The sequence below is a fragment of the Molothrus aeneus genome, chromosome 4 (assembly GCF_037042795.1).
Source record: "Molothrus aeneus isolate 106 chromosome 4, BPBGC_Maene_1.0, whole genome shotgun sequence".
Classification (NCBI taxonomy): Eukaryota; Metazoa; Chordata; class Aves; order Passeriformes; family Icteridae; genus Molothrus; species Molothrus aeneus.
Window position 1 is genome coordinate 6,550,826 of NC_089649.1, and position 16,497 is coordinate 6,567,322.

At 44.0% G+C, this 16,497-nt stretch overlaps 2 protein-coding genes across 2 annotated transcripts; one reads left to right on the forward strand and one right to left on the reverse strand.

The window, feature by feature from the left end:
- Nucleotides 1–759: 759 nt before the first annotated feature.
- On the forward strand, nt 760–4,687 carry RPL7L1 (ribosomal protein L7 like 1). Its single transcript, XM_066549498.1, has 7 exons — nt 760–804; nt 945–1,053; nt 2,616–2,779; nt 2,913–3,050; nt 3,287–3,396; nt 3,575–3,787; nt 4,050–4,687. Exons 1-6 carry the CDS (start codon nt 788–790, stop codon nt 3,781–3,783), a joined length of 747 nt encoding a protein of 248 aa, XP_066405595.1. The 5' UTR covers nt 760–787; the 3' UTR covers nt 3,784–3,787; nt 4,050–4,687.
- A 449-nt stretch (nt 4,688–5,136) lies between these two features.
- Nucleotides 5,137–7,470, reverse strand: MAD2L1 (mitotic arrest deficient 2 like 1). The gene is made up of 5 exons (XM_066549499.1): nt 7,383–7,470; nt 7,059–7,205; nt 6,856–6,976; nt 6,447–6,550; nt 5,137–5,962 (listed from the first exon to the last, which is right to left on the reverse strand). Exons 1-5 carry the CDS (start codon nt 7,462–7,464, stop codon nt 5,790–5,792), a joined length of 627 nt encoding a protein of 208 aa, XP_066405596.1. The 5' UTR covers nt 7,465–7,470; the 3' UTR covers nt 5,137–5,789.
- Between the last annotated feature and the right edge of the window lie 9,027 nt (nt 7,471–16,497).

A 16,497-nucleotide genomic window follows, 5' to 3' on the forward strand; every position in this document is an offset into this window, starting at 1 on the left:
TCAAATATTTACTGACTTATTGTTTCCTGGCCATTAATGATGGAATACCCGAGAGCCTGTCTGCATTTTCCTCCTGTTAAACAAAGCACGTTCATCCGTACATTTAAAGGGGCCCCTTTCTCTGTTGTGAACTGCCAGGGATTGCAGCTCTTTTTAGAAGTCCAGGGTGAAATTTGTGTACTTGTGGGAAAAATTTCAGATGATCTATTTCATAAGCTTGTTTCTTTTGACTCTGATATCCAAAAAATGGCTTGTTTGGAATCGAGTTCCTAAATACAGATTCTCACGTTTTAGGTGTCAAAACAGAAGTGGCCCATCCGGAGTGTTGTAAAGGTTTGCAGCACCGCCGAGCTGAGCAGCGGAACCCCGGCACCACCGAACCTCCCGGCAAGGCTGGAGCTGCTCACCGGTGCGAGGACGCCACGGTCAGTGTAACTGAGAATTATTTTAGAGCGTAAAGTTACCCATCCCTCCTCCATCCCGCCCCAGGAGCACAGCCCCAGCACCACCCGGCTGAGCGTGAGGCTCTGGCACCCCCTGCGGGTGACGCGGCTGTCACACCGCGTGTCCCCGCAGCCGCTCCTGTCCCGGGCTCGCCGCCTGTGGATGCCCCCGGCCGAGCGCAGGGCTGCCCAGAAGCGCAGCGCGTCCCGTCCCGTCCCGTCCCTCCTCTCCGGGCCGGGCGCTTCCCGGCACTCCGCGATCCCTGCGCGGGCCAGCGGCGCCTGAGGGGGAGCGGCCATGGCCCCGCCCCAGCCCCGCGCATGCGCGGCCCTGAGCTGGCAAAATGGCGGAGCTGGAGGAGTAAGTGCGGCGCAGGGGGAAGAATGGAGGGCATGTGGGATCCGCCGCCATCCCCGGGCTGGGGACGGCCACGGGGGCTCCCCGAGAGGGGTCGGGATGCGGGATGGGGCCGGGATGTGACCGGGTTGTCCCGCCCGCAGGCCGAGGCGGCGGATCCCGCTGGTGCCGGAGAACTTGCTGAAGAAGAGGAAGGCGTACCTGGCCATCAAGGCCACCCAGGCCAAGCAGGCGCTGCTCAACAAACGCAAGGTACGGAGGGTCCCGGCGGAGCCTGGGCCTGCAGCCCCAGCTCGTCCTCCTCCGGAGGGAGTTACAGTTCCCTGAAATTCCTGGGAAAGGGTCCGAGTGGTCGGGCCCCTCAGAGAGGGGGTGCCCGAGCACCGCGGGTGGGCAGGAGTCGTCTTCGGGGTTCCGAGGGGGGCTTGAGTCCCTCAACATCTTCTGCTTGAGTCTCTGAGCCTTGTAAAGAGGACAGAATTGTACAGGTTATTACACCGAAAGAAATAAATGGAAGACTGTGAGTTGTTCCTGTTGGATCAGTGGCGGTCAGGTGTTTGCAGCCACATGTGGGAAACTGCAGCGCTGCTGAATTGTCTCTGCTGCCATGGGGTTTCACAGTCTGAAACCACCCTTGTGTTGAAACCCTGCATGGAAGCCGTGCTTTTCTGAGGGTGCATTTAGAGTTATATTTCTGTTAGAGCAGCACAGGTCATGGGTGAAGCCTTTTCTGCCTGTGGGGTGGCACATGTCCTAGTGCAGACCCACTCTGTGCACACTGTGCCCTTTCCAGACTGGCAGAGCACAGCAAACCTTTCTATTTCCCAATTTGAGACCTGTTCTGATGTACCCCAGCTAATACAGTAGGTGTCCGTCTTAAAGCTTTCCCAGTGAATCTTGTGGGATTGTGCGCAAAACTCTTGCCATTTTTGTTTAATACCATGTTTACATTTTTAAAAGCATCAATGCCTTGTTGTATTTCCAAGGTGGGAGCATAAACAATAATATTAAATAGCCACTCCTTAAGATTGTCATTGCAAAAAGAATCTTAGTGATGAGACTTTTATTAGGTCTGCCTGTTTTGAAAATTCAAATGAATTTCATGGGTGATTTGTGAGCTGAAATAGAACAGAAGACACACAACGTTAGGTTCTTTCATTTAAAGTGTCCTGATCGTTTAACCAGTACAGTATCCTAAATATAATTGTGTAATGCTGTGCATTTTCAAGTCCTATTCTTATGAGAATACACTACGAGTGTTGGTGGATGTACTCATTCCTAAGCTAAAGAGAGACATTTAAACATCTATTAAAAGGAGCTTTACATTTTCTAGTAATAATGAAAAGACTTTTTATCAGGTGAGCCAGATGTTCTGTTTAAATCAGCAATATTTAATAGTTACTTGAATGTTTGAAATTTTTCTTGCATGTGTGCCAGTATAGAAACGGACTTTAAATGCAGTTACATTCTCTTGGAGGGTAATTTTTGAGTCACACTGGGGTATTGCTGTAGCATTTGTGTTGCCCACATGTTGTTTCTGGCTTTTCCAGCCGTTGCTGAGCTGTGTGTGTAGCTATGCCTAGAAGTCTCCCAGGTCTTTTCCCCAATTTATATTTTTCCTGGGGAAAAACTCTTTCTTCACTGTTCATAAATAACAAATTCATGTGTTGTCCCTCAGTTCTGCCTCCCTTGGGCTTAGATAATCAAATTTATTTTCTTATTGCTTCCAAAGCTGTAAGGACATTGTTCACTACTTCTGCATTTCATTTGGCCTTTGAGATGTAAACCTCACTTTGTTTTCCTTTTGTCTGCAGCAGCAGAAGGGGAAGCAGATCCAGTTCAGGCGCCTGGAGACGTTTGTTCGGGATTCATGGCGCAAACGCCGGGATGACACCCGCCTGAGGCGCATGGAGCAGAGGCCTGGGCAGGCAGCGGCGCCTCAGGAGAGCAAACTGGCCTTTGTCGTGAGGATTGTGGAGTGAGAGCCTTCCCCTGCTCCTTGCCTTGTTGTTGCTGCCCTTTGTTGTGTCATTTCCATGCCAGACATCACCTTGCAGCTGATCTGAGGCCTTTAGAGCAATGTGGTTACTAATAAGTTCTGTTTTCCTCAGTATTAAGGGCGTGACCAAGAGGGTGAGAAGAGTGATTGAGTTGCTGCGGCTGAAGAAGAATTACACCGGGGTGTTTGTGAAGCTGAGCCCGCTGTCGCTGAAGATGCTGCGGATTGTGGAGCCTTATGTGGCGTGGGGGTACGTACCCCTCCCGTGACCTGAGGGTCGTTGGGTTCTCCAGCTGCTATCACAGATCTGGTATTTCTCCAGTAATGGCCAAAACTTAATCAGCTTTATGTCTAAAACTTGTTATTGTCTCTGTTCTCATTGTTCTTGACGTGACTTTGTTACTTTACCACCTCTGCACAAGGAAGTAGGATTGGCTTCCCTCTGCATCCTCTTTCTTACCGAATCTGATTTTTGTTTCTGTGCAGACAGCCTAACCTGAAATCTGTACGAGAGCTCATCCTGAAACGGGGCCAAGCAAAGATCAAGAAAAAGAGAGTGCCTCTGACAGACAACATGCTGATAGAGGAACATTTAGGTGAGGAAGAGGGTGAGAAAACTGAGGAGAAAAGAGTTAGGTGTTGAGAGTTTACAGTCTGACCTGAAAGGGTGGGGAGAGACAATATCTTGCCAAACTGGAGGACTGGCAATTCTGGAGTCAGTGTGGGGAAAGATGATAGAGTTGGACATCTCTTTTTTTTTTTTTCCTCATGCAGGGGGCTGTGGTATCATTTGCCTGGAAGACCTTATTCATGAAATCTACTCAACTGGGAAGTATTTCAAGAGAGCGACCAGCTTTCTGTGGCCGTTCCATCTGTCGGTGGCTCGGCACGCGTCGCGGAACAGAGTGGGTTTCCTCAAGGAGATGGGCAAGCCTGGCTTCAGAGGGGATGCCATCAACCAGCTGATCCGTCAGCTCAACTAGGCAGGTGAGCAGTGCCTGCTGGGCTGGTTCTGAGGCTCGCCCTTCATTCCCTGTCCTAAGGACAACCAGCTGCCATTGAAGATCAAGGAGGTGCTCCCTTGCTTTTGATGGTCACTCTGCAAAAGTGACCTTGGAGTAGGGGAAGCTAATCAAGAGTGTGGGTCCCATTAGGAATCAGCACGTGCTGTTTGTTGGACACGTCCATGAAGGCTTGGTTCCTGGGAGATAGTATTACTTTCTTGTTTATTTTCTTCCCTATTCTGCAGGGGTTTTGTGAAAACTTCAGGATCTATGACCTGTTCCTTTTCACATGAACCTTTCATGGACATTACCTACATGCAGTGATCTGTATGCAACTTCTCTTGACTGGTGCCTCTATAAAAGAAGAAATACAGAGATGATGATGACGGAGATGGACTTTGGGCTGGCCCTTCTTCAAGAAGATAAATTCTGTTTGGTACCAGAATGAGCTTCTTGGAGCAATTTCACTTTTCCATCTCTGTAAAATAAGTGAGTTTTATGCTCACTACTGCAGACTTCACTCTTTGATGTGCACCTGCTTCTGGGGGTGAAGGGGTGGTGGAGTCACAATTGTGCGAACAGGCAAAAGAAAACACCAAGGTATTCTTCTGTTACTGCAGCACAAACCCTAGCAGCAAATAATGTCACTTTCTAAGTACCTAGATTGTATTTATTTTTAAAAAAATAAGGGGTTTGTGTTCCTGATTTCAAGAGCCCTTTTTTTGGCAAGACTTTTTTTTTTTTCTTCTTTTTTAAACATCTGCTGGATTGGGACTGTTGGGGAGAATTATTGCCTGGAAATAGCAAAGCCTAAAAAGGTTGTAATACAGTCATGGGGTGAGGTATATGTAATTGATGTTTTTAAAATAAACTTCTGAAATTATATTATTATAACAGAAGGTCCTACATTACTGTAAAAGAGTGGAAAAACCAGTTCAACACTCTGGCTGGAATGAGTTTAGTGAAGGAAGTGAAGAAAACCATGGGAGAGTCTGCAAGTTCCAGAGATTTAAATCCCTAATTTCTTCCACTACAGAAATGGGTAAGGACACATGAAGAGTCCAGTGCTGTTCAACAAATATGGAAGGCACTGTCATGAGTTCACTGTGACTGTTTAAACTGTTCTTTGAAGACTTAGGTGGGGGCAAACTGTTAATCCATGAATGGATTTCCTGCTGACTCCACTCCACTTGGAGCCTCAGGAAGCAAAGAAGTAACAAGACAAGAAGGATGCCTTTTGGATGTTACTTGTGTGGCAGTTAGTAACTGTTTTATGATGTAGCATTCATAAAACCATCTGAAATACAATGGACTGCAGATTCTGAATTAGAGAACACTATAAAACTAGAAGTTTTATTCTGTAAAACAAGAATAGAAACATAGAAAATGCTGGACAGACACTACAGACGTACACAGAACAACTTTGTCCCCAGAACTAGAGCCCAGTGGTCATTAAAATACAAGGTTTCATCTGTTTAAAGTTTTCCTGATAAACAGCTGCTTCCATTGTAGAGCAGTACAAGAATTGTTTGGATGATTCATTTTTGGGTTATTTCTGGTAATAAAACAGCCCAGGCTTCCAACATGAAAACTGGCACACTTGGAGTGAGATTATTTTAGTTGCTACAGAGAATTTAAGACTGCTAACAGAGTGTAGTTTAAAAATAATTTTAAATTATAAAGTTATACGAGCTGAACACAATTCTAGCAGCTAATCCCAGATTTAGGCAGTGGCAGTTTTTCTAGCAGAGGCAGTGGTTTAACACCATTAGATTAGCTCATACAGTAAAGTAAGAATTGAACTATGACCTTTTTAAAATTTCTTTGGAAATGATGCCAGCTTAGTCTAGTGTCACATTTTCGCAGACAGGCGTATTGCTTTTGTGTCATGCTTTATCAAGAGGACAGTAATGATGTGCTCATAGCTTAGCTGCATGATGAACAGAAACTATACAAGGTGACAGGACAAAACTTGCCCCTGCATCTTAGGGAACAGAATCCTTCTTGTAAGCCACCGTGGTGTTGACTTTGTGGATTGTGGTGGTGAAGGAACGCAGCCGAACCTCCTCTGAATTGGCTATGAACTGTGGGCCTGACTCTTCCCATTTTGCTGGCACTGCCAAATCTTTATCTGTGTAGATCAGCAAGTCAAAGGCACCTGGGGGCAAGGAAGAGCAAATTCACCATAAGGAGATGGCAGGTTTGAAGTCCATCTTCTAGAACTTGAGACAAGGACCAAGCTTTTCAGAAGTTACAGTGATACTAGTTATGTGAAAAAAAGCAATCGTTAAAATAAGATATTCATGAGGTCATTTTAGTTTTCTCTAAATTGTGTTGAAAAAATTTTTAAAGTGTGTTAAAATGCTGTGGAGATGAGCTCTGTATAACACTTCATAGGAACAAGTTATTCATGAAAACTTGTATTCCTCAGGGCATACATATTTAATTTCCTCAAGTTCATTAAGCCACCCAAAATTCTGCCCTGATCTCAGTCTAACAACGTGCTGTCTCACAAACCTGATGGTATACGATGTGTAATAGCCAAAAAGCCTCAGAAAACCAGAAAATATTTTCTAAAGTTGGAAAGTTACTGAGGTTTTTCAAGAGCATTTTATTTCTTTAGTGCAGTTTGGGATACTCACAGGCAGATTCCAAGAGTGGCAGGAAGGTTACTGTGGCAGTTATTTGTCTGATGACAGAGCGAATTTCATCCTGAATTGCCTTCTGAGATTTCTCTCGTGGTCCACTGGAAAAATAAGAAAACTCTGGTAGGAGAAGTTTGAAACTTCTGCGCTGGCAGTTTCCTCTAAATACAGTTCTCTTTGTTAAGCTCTGGTAGTTTGCTCCAGTATTTTTAGAGTAGTAGTGACACTTGAGTCGTTAGAAAAAGTGCTAGTTGCTCTGCCTTTATTGTTGTTTGTGTGTTCAATTATATAATGACTGGTTTGCAGACAGAGGGTAGGGCACTGAGCAAGGTTTGAAGGCACAAGTCCATGGCATTGATCCTGTGCCTGCCCCGGTACTCGGGAGCAGAGGGACCGCGGTACTCACTTGTCATCCTTTGCAGTTTTGTCACACTCGATGTCAAACTGCCACCGCTCCAGGACCTCGCTGCTCTCGATGCTGGAGATGACCACCACCAGGCGCTGCACGATGCACTTGTACAGCCACTCTGCAAGAAGCCAGGGCAGTGCTTAGAGGGCGAGAAGCGGCGGCAGGGACACCGCAGGGAGGGCCCGGCCGCCGGCGCGCACCTTTCATCTGCTCGGTCACGTTGTTGAGGTAGTTGGCCAGCTCGGGGTCCGTGGTCACCAGCAGGGTGAGCCCGTACTTCTGCACGCGGGTGAAGGTCTCGGGGGGGTAGATGCCCCGCTGGTACAGGATGCTGTTGATTCCATAGGCTGCACGATTTAGACGGAGAGGGAAAGGGATGTGTACCGCACCCACCCCAGGGCCCAGCCGGCGGCCATGTCGCTCCACAAGACGCGGCCTCCCACCCCCTCACCTCCCCTCCCACCCTCCTTCTCTCCCTCCCTCTCTCGCAGCGCGGTCCCCGGGGTCCCCCGCGGCCCCCTTACAGAAGAACTCGGCAACGAGCTCGGCGCTGCCGCGCAGGGTGATGCCCTGCTGCTCCCGGCCGAGCTGCTGCTGCGCCGCCATGGCCGCCGCTTCCCCGCCGCCCGGTTCGAATCCGGCCCCGCCCCCGCCCGGCCCCGCCCCTTCCCGCGCGTGCGGCCCCGCTGAGGGGGTCGCGCGCCACCTCAGGCGATACCACCGGCTTTCCCTCCGGGAATCGCCATTCCCTGGGGCCCTTACCCGTGCAAAACGGGCGGCAGCCTGCGGGGTTCCGTGGCTGCCTGGAGGGAAAGAAGGGTTTTTTTCCTTCATGTTAAACTGGCCGGCCGCTCCCCGAGCCGTTGCGTGTGTGGGCGGGTCTGAGGGGCGCGCGGAGCGGGGGCGGAGCGAGTGTGCAGCTCTGCCTTGGGAATGCTGCGCGGAGTTGCGTTTCAGCGTTTGCCAAGGTGTATTCGACCTCACGAGCCTAAAAATGGTACTTTCCAGTTATGAATTGAACAAATCCTTAATTTATTATTTACTGGTGGCTTTCGTGGTGTAAGTCATGCAGTAGCTGTTTCAAATAAAAAATTCTCTTTTGCAAGCACTCTGAAGAAGCAGGTGGGGTGAACGTGGGAAAGCGGGATAAACAATTGTTCTTTCAATCCATAATAATTCCAGAAATAATTTTTAAAAAAGGGTTAAGAAGCATTTGGGTTGTTGGTGTGCCTCGGTGAAGGGCATTTGCTACTTGGTCGAACAACTTCAGTCCTGTTACTACAGGGAGACCAAGGAAGATGTTGCAGCCGGCAGTGGCCATCACCTGGAGGGAGCTGTGGCAGAGGTTAACAGGTAAGAGAGACTGAGCAGAGCAAGGAAATGTTCAAGTATGTTAATAATATGAAGAGCAGGGGTTATGGTCTGCTGGGATAGTAACAAGGTGGCCAGCTAATTTGGTTATAAAATCAATTATAGGCAAGAAAATGAAAATTAATGGGTTTGCTGGGCAAAGCATAGCTGCAAATGAAATTATTCCCTAAATGTGATTTTTCCAAAGCATCATCTGAGGCATACTTGTGTTAGATATCCATATTGCCCTTGAAAGAAAAAAATGAACAGTCTTAAAATGAAGTTGCATTCAAACCAGAAATATTTATACTGAGGATAGAAACCATGTGGTCATTACACAGTACAGTGGGCCAAATGCTAAGAGAGTAAATTGATGGTGTGATCGCTTATTTTATTGTAATAAAACACGTTTTCACAAAAGCTTAGGCTTTCACTTGGTTCCAGTTTTGATCCAAGAGGAGGCATGGTTTTCCTCAGGGGTCAGGCTGCTGTGATTAAAACAAATGGTATAGTCCTGAAGTCATGTGCTGAAGTTCTGAAAGGGTCTGAATAATTTAATTTAACCATGGGAAATTGATTCTGGATCTTGTTCACTAGTGATTGTGTTATACATAAGTCTTCTGAATAACATATTTTCTGAGTAAGAGTGGTATATTTCCAAGGCTGTAATAAAGGAAACATTTTTACAACCTTGGAAATGTACTAAAAGCCTAGCTTTTAGAACTTGGATTGCTGTGAATATCAGCTGTTTTGCTTAAAATCTTAGGTACTAGGGTGCTTTTATTTATCTACCCCAAAGTGGTTACAGCCCTCTGGGTTTTTTCTACACTTGGCTTCTTGTCCATTTTGCTTTTGGAGAGCTGCTCATTTTTGTGATAAATAGAATAACTTGAAAGCATGAGACCAGGCAATATAGTAGAGCTTTTGATTAATATTCAAGATATTTCTCCTCTAGCTGTTTTACTGTTGAAATCAGACAGAAGAAAGGAATCCAGGTGTTTCTTGTTTAGCAAGTTGGTGTCCCTGTGTTTCAGTTTGGATGGCTTGCACGCACACAGGTGCATATACTTATTAGCAACAGACTTAATTGCTTCTTCATTACTGCTGACAAGATTCACCTGGCAGGCACTGAGAGTGGTTGGTGACCTCTGTTAGAACTCTGAGTGTCCTGCACCTGGCATTTCAGAGTTTTGGGTCACCTTTCTCTCTCTGGTGCTGTGCCACGATTAGCACCAGGTTCTGCCCCGGTGTGCTCCCTTCTCCAACGCCTTTGCGTTTTGCGCAGTTTGCACAACCTTTGGAAATTTGTTGTTTCTTCTGTGGTGTAAGTAAGCTGCAGCTGCCATGTGACCATGGCCCAGCCAGGTGTGATGGGCACATGCACACAAGTCCTTCTGCATGTTCCTGACTGTGCTCCATAGACAGTGCCTGCAGTCTGTGCTTAGGGAATGTCCAGCAGGAGGAGGGATCTGCAGCTCTGCCAGGGATGCTGCTGAGGGTGAGGGGCTCATTTGGGACAGGCTGTCCTGACCTGCTCCAAGGGACTCCCACGAACCATGAGGACAGGCTGAGTTGTACTCCTGGCACACCAGGAGTTGGCTATCCTTGCTTTAATTATCTCATGACAAAACCTTCATTTTCATAAGGAATGTGAAATCCCAGTTGGATTTAATTTATGTCTCCTACAACTCTTGAGTCGCTGTTCGGTTTCTCAATTACAGCTTGATGTTGCGACACGATTTTTTTGATTCTCGTTCTGTGAAAGGAAATGTTCTGTGTTTAGCTTGGCTTTTCTGCAACATTCAGTGATTGTTTCCCCATGGCAATTGTCACTGAACCATGGGGAATCCAAATCATTGGTAGGCCTTCATTTTTTTTTTTTTTTTTTAAGGCAAGCCAGGTCACATTCCCATAGTCATCCAGCACACTAGGAGACATAATCCATTGTGGAATTCATTCCCATTATTTATTTGTCTTGTAACCTTCAGGGGGATGTGCACAGATCTCTTCTCTCCAGAATAGCACAACAGCTTATGAAATGAAAGTCTCAACAGTCTTTGTAGCACCAAAGTTTTCAGGGTAAGTACAGGTGCCTCTTGTCAGCTGTGAAAATAACATCTCTTTTCAAGTTGGCCAGTCCTATTTTTAAAACATAAAACATGGAATATTATTACAAATATCAATGCTGTGCCCTTCACCAAAGGTAATGAGAGTAGTGCAACAGTGAAAGATTGCCTTGAACTTGAAGTATTCATGAAAAGAAATGGGTATTAAAATGAGTCAGTATGAGCCAATAATCTGCACTGTAACTTTTAACGTGATGAGTAGACTTTCCAAAGGGACTTGCTTTAGTTTTGAATGCCATGTGGCAATTTTTACAGTTAATTTTCTGAATGTATTTTGAGATTAGAATAAGTCAGGTAAGCACTTATTTCTTTTATAAAATGAGAGAGCTTTGATGTTTCTTTACTTAAGCCAATGTTAGAACTCCATTTAGCTTGAAAGTAGCTGTGTCCAGGTTGTGGCTGCCTTGTACAGTGAAATAAATTCTTGCTGATTTTGAGACTCTGGAAATCTCCTTTTGTAGAACATAAAGTGATATCTTTTTCCGGTTTTGGGGAAGGTTTTCCTTCGAAGACCTGACATTTTTCTGAAGGAAAAAGAGTTAATATTTGTGATGGTTTTACCTCTGAAGGACCAGGAGATGGCAGCAGGCACACGCGTTATCTGCACCCCCGCGGTTTTTGCTGGAAGTACGAGTTGGTTTCGCTGTTAGGTACTTCACTAGTTTTACACCTTTTTCTAGCTTTAACATCATTGTTCCAGAATCAAGGGGATACTTAATGCCCAGTTTTCCTGTTTACCTTTGGTTGCTGTTGCATTAAAGACAATTTAACAGTGAAATTATTATCTTTAAACATTTCATGTGAGGATAGGAATCCTGTTTCAGAATTGGGAAGAACAGGACTTCATTTAACATTTTTGTGCCTTGAGAACTTCTTAGTGCTGGATGATGTCCTGTTACACTGGTAACAGGAAAGTGAAATCCACTGAATCCTGCTCTTTACAACTTAATCCTCTTCAAAACTTAATCCCCAACCTGAAGGTTGATAGTTTGAGAGGTCAATGTTAATCCAGTTCAGTTTAGCTCCTGTCACATCTGAAGTTTTCATATTAATAAATCAGTGAAAAACTAGGGAGTTCTTAGGTAGCTTAGATTTACTAAGCCAATATTACTGGAAATTTAGCTTTAAATTCAAAATGAGCCTTCTTAAGTACCCTGGAACATTGATTTATCATTCATAGGTTTATCAACAGAGACTTTTGGTGGGTCATCAGAAACTGAGGAGAAAAGGATCCTGAAGGTTGGTAGCGTAGTAAATGAATATTCCTTGGTAGTACCATAGGGAATTTTGATAGGATTCTGTTGTGTGGTTGCAACATGTTAGATGGGAATTGTTGCTTTGGGATTGCTTTCTAACCGTGTCAGTCCTGATGGATAACCATGATGGGCTTGTTCAGTTGATTGTGCAGCAAGGAATACAGTGCAGCTTACATAATGCCTGAGACTTTTGATGACTGAAGAGGGAAATACATTGTGAAAAGCATGTCATTGGCATTAGAAATATTAGAGGCCAAAATAAGAATATTTCCTTAATTTCCACTTGAAAATTAAGAGTCTTTATGCATTTTTTCTACAGTTAGTTCTCCAAGCAGGTTAGGTGTCCTGTTGGCAGAATGATAATCATTACTGAGAACAGGCATAAAAATACTCAAAATCCTTCTCCAAAGTATTGGACAGAAAATGGCAAAGAATGACTTTCTAAAGATATTTATTCCTATGTGGTAGGAGGAATTCTTCAATGAAGTTAATTTATTTCAAGAAAAACATCCTTTTCCATATGTTTTGAGAAATTTATGTATACCATTAAAAAAAAAGGAACAAATTGTCACCAATGAGTCATAATAATGAAATGATGTAAAATTTTTTATGAAGCACACAGGCCACATGGGCTGGGACTGTACCCTGAGCAGTTCCTCTCCACCCCATACCTGCACCTCTCAGTGCACACTGCTTCCTTGGGAAGGCTCATCCCATAGCATGGAGACAAATGCCTGACTCCTAAAAACTCTGTGTGTGCCTTAATCAGAGCTCATCTGCTCTGCTGGTTCACAAACAAACATGAGCAGTCCAGAAGTAACATGAACTGTTAGAAATGTCTTTATCTGGAAATTAGAGCAATATCTGATTGCTAGCACTCATGGCTTAACACCCACTAAAGAAGCTGTCTTTGCACAAGAACAGCATTGAGGGTAGTGTGGGCAGCATCAGGTACAAACCAAAGCTTATGCAATTCTGTATCACAAGTGCAGAAAGGATTTGCTGGTTCAATTTGAACAAATGCACTTGGTTTTCTAGGTCATTCATGAGCCCAGAAGGACATCTAATTCACTGCTTGCTGTTAGTGAATACCAGCAAAATTTTTAGGAGAAAAACTAGAGAAGGGTATAACAACATTTGAAAGTCCAATTTCAAAATTCAAATTCAAATCAGGTACGTGTGCCTCGTGCACAGTGGATGGTCTCATCCACATCATTTTAGGAGTGTAAAAATGGAAAGCAGATGGCTTGGTAATGTGAGCAGCACTTTGATGTTAATTGTTCCTTACAGTCTTCTTTCCTTGAAATCTGATTTGAGTGAGAACATGGCATTATTGCTCAAGGTAAGCTACTCCTTGGTTGTAATCTGACAGTCAGTGGAAGGTAGACCATGGGTAGATTCTTACCTGAAGGGTCAGGTCACTCTGGCTACTGAGGAAATTCCCTTGTGGTAGCTGGGAGTCAGCACTCTCCTTTTCCATCCTTGCTTACCTGGAACTTTGTATGAACTTGGCCTAATCAGTTTGGATGGAGATTTCAAATTTCCACAAAAGGATTTAATGGTCCTGCCAAGCTCATATACATTGAGTCTCTGTAGCTTCTACCATGGAGATGTGCACTGACATCCTTTTATTTTCACAAACAGAGTCTCTACTGGTTTTGGGTTTTTTTGTTGAGGTTTGACAGTGATGACAGAGCCCACACTCATTTAACACTATGATATGAGAACAGTCATCTAACACTGAGAAAATTGAGGTTCATTAACATGTACAACCTGAGGAAATCCAAAGCCTCATCTCCCATGCCCAGGGAAGTGTTGTCATCACCAGGCTTTAAGCTGGTTTGGTTGGGCAGCAATCCTTATCCCCTGTGTTCAAACTGTGCCACAGAACAGAAGGGAGATGAAAATCCATTTGGAGACAGCAGGGAAGAGGAAGAGATGGAGCTTTAATGGTCAAACCTGGCAAAGAGAGCGCAGAACCACAGTCCAGCTGTCAAATTACTTTGTGTTTATTTTACTTTATTTTCCATATATTTTCACTTTGTATGAGATTTTCAGTACCCATAAAACTTAAACAGTGGGGTCTCTTTCCCTGAATGAAACAAGTGACAGAGAACCTTTCTAATATTTTTTTTTGATAGTCACATTTCTTTCTATAACCTTTCAATTGTAATCTATGTTAAAAACCCACAAAATAGTATTAGTGGGAAATGGTAACAAAGACGTGTTGCCCTGGATGGTTATAAGAAATGAGGGGTACTTGTCTCCTGCTGTTATTACCTCAATAATCTCCTAAAATGCTGCAGGATGACATACCCCGTGTGCTTGTTGCTTGTGCTGGTTTGTTGGGTAGAATGCCCTGCATCCTCCTGGGCAGCTCTTTCCCTCAGCAGCATGGCCCCGCTGCTGAGCTCTCCCTGCCAAAAGCTCCATCTCCAGTTACTGCCACACACCAGGTTTGCATTACTCTGGTGATGTTTGAGATTCCCTCTCCATGGCAGCCTTAACCTTGCTCTGTCCTTGGGCACATTTTGGCCAACCAGGCTGCACACGAGCTTAGAAGCTGTAAAAATCTGTGCTCAGCTGCGGGTTTTTACACGTTACCCTTGGCAATTTTGCATTATATTTACCAAACAAATTGCACTGTTATTCATAAAGAGGGAAAAAGAATCCAACTAAATTCCCTGCAGATGGCAGACGACATGCACGTGATCATTCCCATCTCCTGTTTCAGCTGCAGCTTCATAAAAAATGTGAAAAAATATTTTTAAAAATGCTGATAGTAGCAAAACTGAACCTAGACTGAAACAAAAACCTGTAGCAAAGGAGCAGTAGTGGACATGTTACTCCAACATTAAACAGGATGCTGTAAAGCCAAAGTTGTAAACAAAAGTTTTGTATAACACATCAAAACATGCAGTAAAAAATTCAATTCTTCAGTTTCATGTACTTCAAGGTGGGGTTGCAGTAGTCGTGGTACCAGAAATGACATAGGTGTGTAAAAGATTGTGGCGTTTGGACAGTATTCATCAGCCACCCCTGCTTGAGAGGATTATTCAGGGATGTGTAGTCAGTATAAACTGAATTTTACAGCTGCTGAGCACAACTAGAACAGGAAAATTACTGACTTGAGAGTAACATGGAGAAATCACAAATGAGAAGCTACTGGTTGTGTGGCATTTTGACGCCCTCAGAAGATTTTGGCAAAAAATTAAGTTACCTGAAAAAAGGCCCCATCTCTTAAGATGATGAATTGTGAATAAGGATGATTTAGCCAACTTTTAATATGTTAAAGGCTCAGATAAACCAGCTGTAGCTCCTGTGCTAGATACAGAGCAGTTGGTGTCTGAGCTGTTGTGACCAGGCAGTAACTTGTGTTTTTGTGCGCGCCTTTCACCTTCACAATCCAATTCTTGATGCGGTGCCTTCAGAAGAGTTTTGGAAAACTTGACTTAGTTCGAATTTGCAGAGGGCTCCTGAACCATTTTTCAGTCACTGTTCACTATCAAGTAGTAGTGACTGCAAGTTACTATGGCCTGATTTGGATTAAAGCTTGTCAGCAACAAAATACTGACCTATGTAGTGCTACATTATATTTTCTTTATACAGAGCATTTCTGCTGTGTTAAATCACTCTTGGTGTTGCTAGAGTAGGCAGTTTCGGTCCCCACTCAGCCCTGTCATGACTCTTTTCCCTCTTTCTTTTCTCAGTCTTTGAGTGGAGGAGAAGGACATGGTCTGGGAGTGTGACATTAGAACTGCATGTCTCCCTTATTTCCCCTTGAGATTTGTAGCATGAAGTTATCAGTACCTCTAGAAGCACTAAGGTGAAATTTTGTGGGGTCAGTCTTCTTTTTTTTTCATTTGGTAAAGGTGCTGTTACTCACTTATATGCCTGAGAATGAATTTTCTTATATTTGGTTTACTGTATTATTAACTGGAACACTAAAAACCATGCTTATGTTGGAATAGGAATGCCCTTTATGAGAGGACTCATTTTTGTGAAGCAAAATAATTGTTCCCAGAAAAACACATTCCTTCTCCATCAAATCCCCATTCTATTTGACACACTGACTGTTCATTCTCTGAGAGTCTAAAAATCATGTTTAGTGATTTATGGACTGCTGTTGCTAATATTTCCATGATCCTGTTAAAAGTGAGTGCTTTTTCCTCAGTGGCCAGTTTTTTGTGTTTTAAATAAGCAAAATGTCAATTAAACTAAAAGCAGGTCTAAATCATGTATATATTAAAATTGGCATTGGCTTGCTGGCAGATTTTATAAATTATCAAAATCTGCCCATATCTGAGGAAAATGAAAACCATGGTTATAGATAATGTTAGCAAGTAGGAAATGTGTAAATTTACATGCTGTGTGAAGTGAAATAGTCACAAGCAAGTCAAGTCTTAAATGTTCCTCATTTGTATTTGCTGTGTTACATGCTCCTCCATTATTTTATCTCACCTAAGGTTTTATATTTATATATCTATATGTGTGTCTAGATCTACACACACACACACACGCACTTGCTCTGGTGGTTTCCTGTTTCTGTGATGCCTTTTCCAGGTAATGGAAAGGAGGTTACACATATACAACCTGGGCTTATTCATAACACTCGTTATTCCCAGCACTTTGAGGGAGATAGAGAAACAAGGAATGGTTGAGGTTTGGAGGCACCTCAAGAGGTTTTTTTGTCCAACCCCTCCTGCTCAAGTTGGATCATCTAGAGCAGATTTCCCAGGGCTGGGTCCACATGGCTTTTGGATATCTTTAGGGATGGGGATTTTCTCCATGTTAAAGTGTCCCAGCTCTCTCAGCTTTCCTTCATAGGAGACTGTGTGTTGCCTCATGTCCAGCCTGGTGTCCAGATCCTTTTCTGGAGAGCTGCCTTCTGGCTAGTTGGTCTCCAG

Bases quoted from the DNA above. Each gene is read 5' to 3' on its own strand.
- RPL7L1 (XM_066549498.1), top strand. The intron at 2,780-2,912 runs GTGAGAGCCTTC...TGTTTTCCTCAG, and splicing joins TTTGTCGTGAGGATTGTGGA to TATTAAGGGCGTGACCAAGA. The intron at 3,397-3,574 runs GTGAGGAAGAGG...TTCCTCATGCAG, and splicing joins GCTGATAGAGGAACATTTAG to GGGGCTGTGGTATCATTTGC.
- MAD2L1 (XM_066549499.1), bottom strand. From the start codon at position 7,464: ATGGCGGCGCAGCAGCAGCTCGGCCGGGAGCAGCAGGGCATCACCCTG. The intron at 6,977-7,058 runs GTGCGCGCCGGC...GGCTTCTTGCAG, and splicing joins CGTGACCGAGCAGATGAAAG to AGTGGCTGTACAAGTGCATC. The intron at 5,963-6,446 runs GTGAGTATCCCA...CCTTGCCCCCAG, and splicing joins GCCACTCTTGGAATCTGCCT to GTGCCTTTGACTTGCTGATC.